This window comes from Lytechinus pictus, chromosome 9 (genome assembly GCF_037042905.1).
Source record: "Lytechinus pictus isolate F3 Inbred chromosome 9, Lp3.0, whole genome shotgun sequence".
NCBI classification, from domain to species: domain Eukaryota; kingdom Metazoa; phylum Echinodermata; class Echinoidea; order Temnopleuroida; family Toxopneustidae; genus Lytechinus; species Lytechinus pictus.
Genome location: NC_087253.1, coordinates 7604735 through 7616501, shown reverse-complemented (window position 1 = coordinate 7616501; position 11767 = coordinate 7604735). Strand labels below are relative to the sequence as shown.

The window sequence follows — 11767 nt, the reverse complement described above, 5'->3', positions numbered from 1 at the left end:
ACTTTTTTATTGCTTGTCCGATTTCTTTCAAACTTTCACCATTCTGTTTAATTTATTTTTCTCCTTCCCAACGCCCCATTTTATGGCCAAGGCTGGATTCCCCTTTAAATTGTTTAATCATGTTAATGATCTAGAGAGCCCTACACGTACACCAAGCACGATCCAGTATACTGATTTCATATTATTCAAAACAATAATTGTGTTGTATTGTCCATTGATGAAATTCATAATCTGTCCATGCGACATCCAACAGTATGATAAGGCTATATTATGCAGCGCTTGAAACATTGAATTATGCGCTATATAAACGGTGGATATTATTATCATATATCAATGTGGTTGTTGTTATCTCTGTTGCAGCTATTACTAGTAATAGTTATTAGCGAAGATAAGCACGCGTAATAATGAATAGAAAAATAATCGATTTCAAAGAGCAAGAGTAACGATCTTGGCCGAGTTCAATCCCCGGCCATGGTACCTATGCCCGTGAGAAAGTCGTTTAATCGACAGTCCTCTTCTACCTTACATTAAACAGTTAAAGTAAATTCAAATGCTATATGCATTCTAGGTGGCCGGGTTCTTGTACAAAAAAGAAGAAGAAAGACTAAAAAAGAGGGTTCGCTGACAACTGCTAATATTCAGTGCTCGTCCGCGCTATCATAGTTATTTTGCTGTTGGCCGAGCTCTGATTTTCCCCCAACATGTGCGCTTAGAATTGTCCATCTGGTACTAAATCGATTGATGCAGCTGCTCACTTTCAAAACAGTACAACGTTCGCATTCCGACACGAGCCCATGCTTTCTGAACAGCATTGTTTAACGTTTAATAGCAAATTTATTGCATTTATATCATATAATATATATATATGTATATATATATATTTATGTGTGTGTGTGTATGTATATATATATATATATATATATATATATATACACATATATATATATATATATATATACATATATACATATGTATGGGTGTGTGTGGGGGGTTGGGGTGTGGGTGTGTGTAAAGGGGATTTTTTTTTCCAGAACGAAACCACGCTATATTTAGGGGTCTTGAAAAGGTCTTCACTTTTCAGTATGCAATCCATTCTCCACTTTTTTGTAGGGGTTTCAATAGGAGGGAGGGAGGGGGTGCACGGGCAGGATGTACCTCCCCAGGATGTGCCACATACAGAGCATTTGGGACTTCTGAAATCTCGAAAAAGTACCTCCTGAAGCCAACCAGGTCCTCATTCAACCATTCTATTAAAAATTCATATTAATATCGATTTTTTTTTCACTCAAACAGTAATATTTAATGACACAACAAAATCAATATATTGCATGCCAATCAATGAAATTTATACAAAACTCTATATGGACCAAGCCAGGGATAGCCAACTGTGTACCACGTATACCAAATGCATAGTCCACATATACCACATGAATATTCACTCAGCCCTATGAACAAAATCAAACGAGTTTGAAAAGCAAAACGAAAAGGAAAAGTAATCTTAAATATATCAACGATCAATAAAACTATATATGTCAGTTCATCATTTAAAACAAAGAACCATTTAATCAACTTATAAAACAATTGAATGTCTATCAAACCAAATTCGTTAGAGACTTATCAAACCATACAGTAAATCATTCATGGTATCTCTATAGCACATTCGATTGTCTCCTGGACTTATAACAGGATTGTATGATATAGGGCGGAAGTAACAAACAATAATATAAATACAGCCGAATAAATGACTTAAAGGATCATACCATCTCCCGTAGACAAAATACAAGCAGGTATTACAAAGTCAATTATCTTCAGAATTTTCACTCAAACATATAAAAGAACAGTAATAAACATAAATGTAATATTCATAGAGACAAACAAATATTTTAATTCATGAAAAATACAATCCTAAGGGTAAATAATTCAATGCACACCACACTTTTTATACAACACCACTAGCGTACCTACGGGGGGGGGGGGGGCACTCTGCCCCCCCTGACGAGCCACAACCCATACAAAAGACATATACCTGCCCCCCCTGACGAGCTTAAAATACCTTTTTTGCCCCCCCTGACGAGCTTGAAGACCTTTTTTTTTTTTTTTTTTTTTTTTGCTTGTCAATTTTTTTCTGGTACGAAAACCTTCATTTTTTTAATTGAAGACCTTTTTTATTTCTTTTTTTGCTTGTCTAATTTTTTGGCGGCCGATTTTGCCCCCCCTGTGGAAAATCCTAGGTACGCCACTGTACAGCACCAACAATTAATAAAAATAGGGGAACAAGACGACCAACACGACTTCAAGGTGACAACACTTTTCATTTCTTAAATAGAATTACCCTGTACAAAGCAGTTATAGAATTGCAGAGCCCAGATTTGTACAAATGCTTCTTATTCTTCTCTCTTCAATTTCCCTTTCCCCGTTCCGCGTTTCCTACTTTTTTCATTTCTTTAAAATCATAAAAGGCGGTCTGGTTCCAGCCCCAACCCGACTCGTGGCACCACCCCTGAGAAACAGCGCTTGGAAGTAACAAACTGCCGATCACGTTTACCGGTATATTAATTTGAAACAATGTAGACTGCAAAGGATTCTTTAAAACATACGACTTTGACCCTGTCAGTGAAATTGTTCAAGAAGCTAACGTTAACGGTCTTGCACGTATAATACAACACAATGTGAAATGACACTCTTTATTTATTTTGAACAAAAAGATTGAGCAAGAAAGCATAATCTTACGGAAAGCGACCTGATAACAGAGTTCTGTAAATATATTCGACAGGTTATTGAGCATGGGGTGTCAGCTTTGTACTGAATAACTAGCAAGAGATCACACCTTTCAACTTGAACAATACTAGGTCCCGATAATAATTTATACATAATTATCAGCACTTGCAACCTTAAATCTTTAATAAAGATATAGGCCTAAGAATGAAAATATGTCTTGATTTTGCGCACTCTGTATTACATGTTTCAATACATGACCTATAATTGTAAAGCTTAGAGTCTTCTCTTTCATCTGGTGTAACGTACATGTAGGTAATGCCTCCTTTCCACATGTCTAAGTGATAACATTTGAAGAAATAATTTAAGAAAAATCACTTAGCGCCTGGTATCTTACATAAAGAAAAATTGTCTAAAATATCACTGTCTTTCATTTATAGCAGAAAATACATGGTCAAGACATATAAAACTTCTTCTATTTGAGCTACAAGTTGTGATAATAACAATTACTAGTATGTAGTACGTTCTCTATATAAAAACTATATCTCAGCGGTTACAAACATTGAACATCGAAATACATAACTACGATACATATACAAAATGTTATGATAAGTAATTGACAGCTCTCTCCGTTTCGGTTTCCGGAAGTACGAGAAGACCGCCTTCCATACATAATAAAATTGGCTGAAGTTTAATTTTCATCCGAAACATTTCGATAGGCATTGCGCGGAACCAGTGTCAAATCTTTTACCTGGGGGTAATTTATACGAAAAAAATTACCCCCCCCCCTCGCCGAAAAAAATGAAGTTGTCATGATTAAAAAAAAAGTTTCTTTTGGAATTTGAGTTAAAGTCTAAGTTGAAAAAAAAATAATGAACTAAAATGAATAAAAACAAAAATATTCCCGAGAGAGGGTGGTAGATATTAAATAAATTATTGTCGCAAAGTGTCTTCTTTTTAACAAATAACAACAACTATACTTTTTTTATTATGTATACAAACTCCTCAAAAAAAGTTTGGAAATCTGAGTATGGCCAATAATTTATCCCAACTCCCAATTTTACGCAATGTATATTCATTCAAAAGATCATTTAATTGTCTTTAGACATGTTAAAATGATACCCTATATGGTATGATTATGGTTCATATGGAGGTACAGGGCCTTAAAATGTGGGGCAATTCAAAATTCAAAAGTTGCTAGTTGTCACAATATTAAAAGTCACTGTTCTTTTTTCCCGTGGTGATAAGTGAGTTTCTTAGTAGTTTCTTTTCTTTTTATGCACGTTAACATCGAAATTAACACGGAATCAAACACACCTCTGCACAAGCAAACACTTAACAAACAAACAAACATGCATGGGTATTTCAAACCACGATCACTCATACCATGTTATATCACAGAACCATCACTACGGAAGCAGGGGCTTGATTTGAATGGATTTTCATCTCTATTGACACAGACATAAGTATCATGTTCTGTAATGACCCTTCATGACTATTTCTGCTCGTTTTGCAGCTTTTCAATTCAGACCTCATCCAACACTTTTGAAACCTGCTCTTTTCATTATGGCATGATCATACAAGCATGGCATCATTTTTAAGAAAATTAAATGATATTTTGAATGATATTAAATATTCATTATGTAAAATTGGGAGTTGGCAGAAATTAATGGTCAAACTCAGATTTTCAAACCTATTTTGCTTGTTTTGCAGCTTTTTAATTCTGACCTCATCCAACACTTTTGAATCCTGCTCTTTTCGTAATGGCATGACCATAACAAGCATGGCATCATTTTAAAGAAAATTAAATGATCGTTTGAATGATGTGAAACATGCTATTTTTTAAAATTGGGAGTTTGGAGAAATTAATGGTCAAACACAGATTTCCAAACTGTTTTTGAGGGGTTATATATATATATATTTATATATATATATATACATATATATACATATACAAAATCACATTGTCGTGATTTTTTGCCCTTTCTCATAATTCAGGCGGGATATGAATTGTGAATAGGTTTGAAATCATGTACTTATTGTGAGAGATGGGGACAACTTGATCATATTCAGGTATTATAAAATAAAGAAGATTTTCAAAATAGAACACTAGAAATGATAACTGTATTATCCATAAATAAATGTCATAGAATGTTTTATCTCCGTATCGATTGAGAGAGGTTCTTTTTTCTGAACATTCTACTCAGTTACATTCGTTGTGCAGTTTTTACTCCTTCGAATTAACATCCGAGGCCCCTATGTAGAACCACAATGGTCCTGTACTCTTCTTTTATGTTTAGGTCATTCAAACTTCGACAAATCAATTACTTTCATTTTGAATTTTAAGCTAGAAAACAAAATGCATGTACTGAATCTATCATTCAAATAAATATTTAATTCAATAATCTAGGGGCTGGACCACCTGTATCTTCAATTACTACCTTTTTTTTTACTGAATCCTTGGAATCGCCATGCAAGGAGCATAGTTCTTGATTTTTTTTTCAAATGTGGACTTAACCTTTGTGGATAACAATAGAAAACTTAGGCAATGGTGGATATTTAGCCTTTGTGTGCCCTAGAATAATAGGTAATATCTTTATTTAGGTTTCATATTTCTGCTTTCTTCTTTTCTTTATGAGGGCATCGACGTACACTATAAACGTATATAAGAAAGGGTTAATGGTTGAATTGATAGGGACGATGAGAATCACTGTCCAAGCATAGAGCGAAGGATCAAGGGTGACTGCACCGGTCTGAGAAAGGATTCCCATGATGATAACTGGCATCCAACAGACGAGGTCAGTAGCAACGATCATCGCCATACGAACAGCCAATCTGGTCTCTTGCTTATTGGAGCGGTTCTTCCGAACTTTCGCTGAAGATCGTGAGGACTTTATGAAGATCATAATGTAACAGATCAAGATAAAAGTGAATGAAACAAGGTTGAAACCAATGAAAATTATAAGGGAAAATAGCCATGGGGGCCTGGAACTGTTGTCTGTGACCACGAAATTGACCTGATACTCAAAAAAGAAATTTCCTGTGATCTCCAATACCCCTGTGTCTGCAGCTTCGACATGAAGAGGGAGACCAAGGCAAACGTCGGAGAGGCCATACACATCCGGTCTGTATGATGTAATGATTACCAGACTCAGACTTAACATTATAGTGAAAACCCAGACAGCACCGACAAGAATCAATGAACTCTTGCGCTCAATCTTCAGATCTGGCCTAAAAGGAAACATGATGCAAATGAACCTATCAACGGTTATCAAGGTCAGGGTCAAGATCGAAGCCTCACTGGACAGAAAGCCAAGGAAACCAGCAAACCGACACAGCTGGGATCCTCGCCACTGAGGGGCGCTGAGATAAAACTCATTTCCATAGTAAACATCGGCAGAGGTGATAATAATCATGTATAGTCCCATCAGAATATCGGCCATTGCTAAGCTAGCAATAAATGTATTCTGAACTCTGGAAACCTTCTTTTTCCTATCCCTAAGTCGAATAAAGAGAACAGCGCCGTTGCCACCTAGAGCCAGCAAACCCATGACCCATCCTGCAATCCTCAAGGCCAAGTTTGGATATAACCTGCTACAGGTGTCCAAAGGACTGGTCTGTGATGTCCTTGCGCAGGTGAAATCAGCATTATCTTCTAGAAGACAACATAGACGATTGTCAGATGTAGACCTGAGTAAAATCAAAATAAAGGTGAACTCTTAAAATCTTCGGGTTGGATTGAGTATGTGTATCAGTTAGTTGGGCAACAATTAGTTCCAGGTAAAATATGAACAAGAAAAGGCTTAGAGTGATCCACACTACAGGTATTAATACCATATGCACCTTCTACACTTATATCACGGTTAGTATCTATACTGATAGAAATAAAGTTTGAAAGGTTTATCCCCCCTTTGTTAGGTCACGACGCTGGCTTCGAATTTCTTTTTCACCAGCAATTCTGCCATCGAGACACAAGCGACTATTAAAAACCACTGGTACGATAGTCTAATAAGCTAAATTAAATAAATATTGCTATCATATCCAAAAGTAGCCTTTTCCATGACAAAACAATGTCACCAACTATTAAGGGGGTGGTCAGGGGGATCTAGACACGTAGAACAAGTGCCTCGAACCTGTGGCATTTCGGATTGAGATCCATGTCACTACCATACTAGACGTAGCTTCTCGCGAGCGGGGCTGTTTCAAACATTGAATCTAGCTGCCACGCTTACTTCACTCCAGTCGTTCGTTATATCTATTTTACTGCAGATTAATGGAATATTTTGGGTACGTGGCGCAGCTACGGGTGTGAAGTATAGGAACTGAGGTGCTTACATAATTGGTTAAACAGTGAATAAAGTGATTTTTTGTTGGATCACGAAATAAAATATAGTGTACAAAATTAGACCCATAGTCTCGAAGCGTGAGCTCATGAATATATGTAAATACACTGAATGGTAAATAAATCACTGAATGGTGTAATATGTGCTTCCTTACATTTTCTCCAATGATGTTAGACCAGTCAGTGCATCAGGGCTAACGGCTCTAAGTTCAGTACCAAGGAAGAATCTGATTTAAAAAAAGCCAATCCAAAAAAATGAGGTTCATTAGCTGATAGACAATCATGAATTTACTTCCACTACCACAAAAACAACAAAATATACTACTACAACAACAACAACAACAACTACTACTACTACTACTACTACTACTACTACTACTACTACTACTACTTCTTCTACTACTATTGTCTCTACTACTTCTGATACTACTTCTACTAATACTACTACTACTACTACTGTTCCTACTACTTCTGATACTAATATTAGGCCTACTACTACTACTACTATTACTACTACTACTACTACTACTACTACTACTACTACTACTACTACTACTATTACTACTACTATACTTCTACTACTATTTCTACTACTTTTGATACTACTACTATACTCATACTACTGTTAATGCAACTATCATTACCTCTATTACATACTACTTCTACTCTTAGCTTTATACTTATGCTACATGTATGACTATATAATCACCACTACAACTACTACTACATTTTTTTTTATATTACTGCTACTACTAATACTACTACTACTACTACTTCTACTACTTCTACTACTATTACTTCTACTACTACTACTACTACTACTACTACTACTACTACTACTACTATTACTACTTCCACTACTACTTCTACTATAACTACTACTACTACTACTCATATTTCTGATACTACTACTACTACTACTACTAATGTTACTACTACATGTATTACTATTACTACTACTACTACTACTACTACTACTACTTCTGTTTCTTCTACTTCTGATACTACTACTACTTCTTCTGATACTACTACAACTAATACTACTACTATTTCTAATACTACTACTACTATTTCTACTACTCATGATACTACTACTACTACACTTCTGCTACTGTCGATACTACTATCTCTACCTCTACTACATACTACTGCTACTCTTAGCTTTATACTACTGCTACATGTATTACTAGTATTATTACTACTATACTGCTACTCTTACTTTTATATTACGGCTACTACCATCACTACTACTACTTCTACTTCTGCTACTACTACTACTACTACTATTACTACAACTACTACTTCTATCACTTCTACTACTACTACTACTACATTTAAAGGAAACCGAAACCCAAGAACATAAGGAATCTTATTAAAAAGAGTAAAATAAGCGGAACAGTTAAAAAAAGTTTCATCAAGTTATGGATGTTTAAAAAGTATAGATGTACTTTCTATGGGGATCGTCAAATAGGCAAACGTGTTTTAAAATGGCTGATTTTGTGGACAACTCTTTTCGGTTTATACACAAATTGTCTGACATTGACATATGTGGTGTGAATCATATTTTCCCATGACATATGCTTTGCTCAGCAGGAGGCAAGATTCAATTTGAAGCATAATGAGGAAAATCTGAAAATGTGTGTACAAAACAAAGTGAGAGTTGTCTACAAAATCAGCAATTTTGAAGCATGTTTGCCAATTTGAGGATCCTCGTAGAAAGTACAACAAAAGTTTTTAAACTTCCATAACTTGCTTATTTCATAACCGATTTTGATGAAACTTTTGTTTAATTGTTTCTCTCATTTTACTCTTTCCAATAAGATTACTTCTCTTCTTGGGTTTTGGTTTCCTATACTACTACTACAACTACAGCAACTACTACTACTACTACATTTAAGGCGACTACTACTACTGCTATTACCAAACACACTATATCCAATGGAAAAAATAAATGGCGGGGTAACATTACTTACATAAACTGAAGAGACGCCATATGTTCAAACGTAAAGCCATCAATGGATTGGATGTGGTTGTTTATCAAATCACTGAAAAAGGGGAAAGAAGAAACCCACATGTCGTAAAAGGAAATTGCGTCGGAAATTAAAGGAAAATAATAAAAAGGAAATACAACGGCATATAAAAAAAAAAAATTTTTTTCAATTAATAAGAAACTTCCAAGAAAGGACCCTTGTTATCTTAAATTCGCATAACGCTAGGGATGCAGAATGTATATTTTTAATTTGTTGCAAGCCTTGTGGTCGAGAAAAGTATGAATCGGCTTAAAGTCGCAACCAAAGATGACGTCATTTCGAATTGGAATTCAATTTTTATTTTCACTTTATTTTTTTCATTTCATTTATTTCCATTTCAAATATTTTTTTTCGTACAATAATTCAGATATTTAGGCAATGAAACATATCAAATTTCGACGTACAAAAATTACAGTTACGAGTATCAATATTAGCATGTTAGAAATGGAAGAGGCTGCTAAGAAAAAGCGGAGCTTCTAGGGTGCAGCCTCCTAAAAGTGTTATTGTATATTGTATACATCAAAACCAAAAAACGCACAAACACACACACACACTGCCAACTTGAGCATAAAACCAGTTAGAAGTAAAAATCAGGAAAAATTAAAATAAAACATAATACAATGGTATTCCTGCAGGGAGGCTCGAAATAGACCAAAATTTCAATTTCAGCGTTTACGCCGCTTTTTCAAATTTCATAGGTTGGAATAATCATATAAAATACTATTACAATTTTTTTTAAAATGTAATCTCAACGGATCAATCACAGTGTTCCAGGCTTAAAAAAAGCATCAGCGCTTTTCACATTGAGTGATTTGCAAGCAATCAGGAGGGGGGGGGGGGGGGGCAAGACGAAAATGAAATAATACCGACAAAAATGAATTTATGGATATCAAGGATAAAGGAATTCGGAAGAAGGGCATACAACAAACATTATTCGGTATTCGGATAGGCCTGTCCCAACGCATTGCCGTGAATTCCTCCTTAGCTGGGGGGGGGGGGGGGTAAGTAATATATTTAGATGAAAATTATCATATTTTTAATTCTATTTATTAATTTCTTTTATTGTTAATCCTAATTCATTCTTTCTTTCATTCATTCATTCTTTTTTTATATTTATCATCATAATTATTACTATTATTATTATTATTATTTTTTTTTTTTTGTGGGGGGGGGGGGGGGCACTGAACGTCCTTCCTATATGGGGTACATAAAACGTGTACTTACATGTAATATATCATAGTAGGTAATGGCATTTAAGGCATATGCGATTTTTTTTTCGAGTGATGTTTGAATTGTTTTGGTGTGGTATAAACTACTGAATTGGAGTTGGGCTGACCATTCATATCGATATGGGAGCAAGCGAAGCGTGCGAGCAAGCACACTTCTCGTAGTTGGATGTTGAAAAACGTCTCTCAAGTATGGGAGAGACTGAAAGTATTGCATGTAATTGGCGTTTCCATGCTGCCTTAGAAACGTCGATTTAATTCATTTGTACTTACAGATATGAAAGAGAGAAGAGACCAGCAAACATCCCGCGTTGCAAGTGCTGAATGGAATTAGACGACAAATTTCTGAAAAGAAGCACACAATACGCACAATTAAGGCGCATTATCAGTTGAGAGGTATTATACATTTGTTTCAACTGACGTTGATATTCGAAATATTACTTTATACTACTTAATTATTATATTGCATAAATACAGAGGATTGTGAGGTATAGTTATTTTACGTAAGATAATTCATTCAGTTTCTATCACAGTCATTTGTGAATTTATTTTTTCTTTAAACAAACATTACTCTACGGTTTACCTCCATTAAAAAAAACCTTTTTTTATATACAAGAGAACCTGTGGTCTGCTAGATGCACTTTAATGTTTCATTGTTTGGGTACTCATTCATCTAGTAATGATTCGTTTACATTTTGGATATTAACGAATTTGATAGCCAACGATTTGAATGAAATTATGCATTAGATTAAAACATTCTTAGATTAATGGTATAACATACTTTTATTCTGGAAATCGTTAATAAATTGAAAAATTACAATAGTTGAAGATTCCTTAGTTCAGAAAACGAGCCGACCTCGATCTCGCTAATGTTGTTTGATTCCATATACCTGAATGTGATGACAATAAAACAATAAAGGATGATTTGTAATATAACTCGCTGGAATACATATTACTAATAATACTACATAAAAAGAAAATCTAAATTTTCAATAATGATTCATTATTTTTCTAATATCTTAAAATTGTTGTTCAAAATTAGTATGTATAGACAACAGTAATGAACATCGTCAAACGTAGAGAAGCATCAGTCTTTGTTCTATTTGTGGGATGTGATGCATAGTAACGTCTATAATATCTCAACTGGAAAAAAAATATTATGAATGGGTTTTTTCATCAATAGCTCAAAAAAATATTTCATATTGAATGTTTGACAAGGAGCAAGATTGATGTCCTATTTCCGTATGTAAAAAGAAAAAAAAATGGAAATTAGGCTTATCAATAATTTGCGAAAAAGATACAAATTGAATATATAACATTAATTTCATCAATTAGTCAATTATGTAGTTTTTCTTTAGAATCCTTTTTTTTTCGTGTCCCTAAAATTTTCTCATAAAACAACTAAATTAAAAACTACTATTGTATCATTGCATTTGCTCGGAACATTCATTAAC

General features: G+C 34.5%; 1 protein-coding gene across 1 annotated transcript in view; it reads right to left on the bottom strand.

Annotated features, from left to right (window-relative positions):
- Positions 1–4824: 4824 nt before the first annotated feature.
- The window catches only part of LOC129267821 (uncharacterized), a 30057-nt gene continuing 23114 nt past the window's right edge, over positions 4825–11767 (bottom strand). Inside the window, exons 17-21 of the mRNA XM_064104591.1 lie at positions 11132–11203; positions 10587–10658; positions 9031–9102; positions 7213–7284; positions 4825–6405 (exon numbers count right to left, since the gene is read on the bottom strand). Of these exons, the coding sequence (XP_063960661.1) occupies positions 5316–6405; positions 7213–7284; positions 9031–9102; positions 10587–10658; positions 11132–11203 (1378 nt within the window). The 3' untranslated portion in view covers positions 4825–5315. The remainder of the gene's footprint in view (positions 6406–7212; positions 7285–9030; positions 9103–10586; positions 10659–11131; positions 11204–11767) is intronic.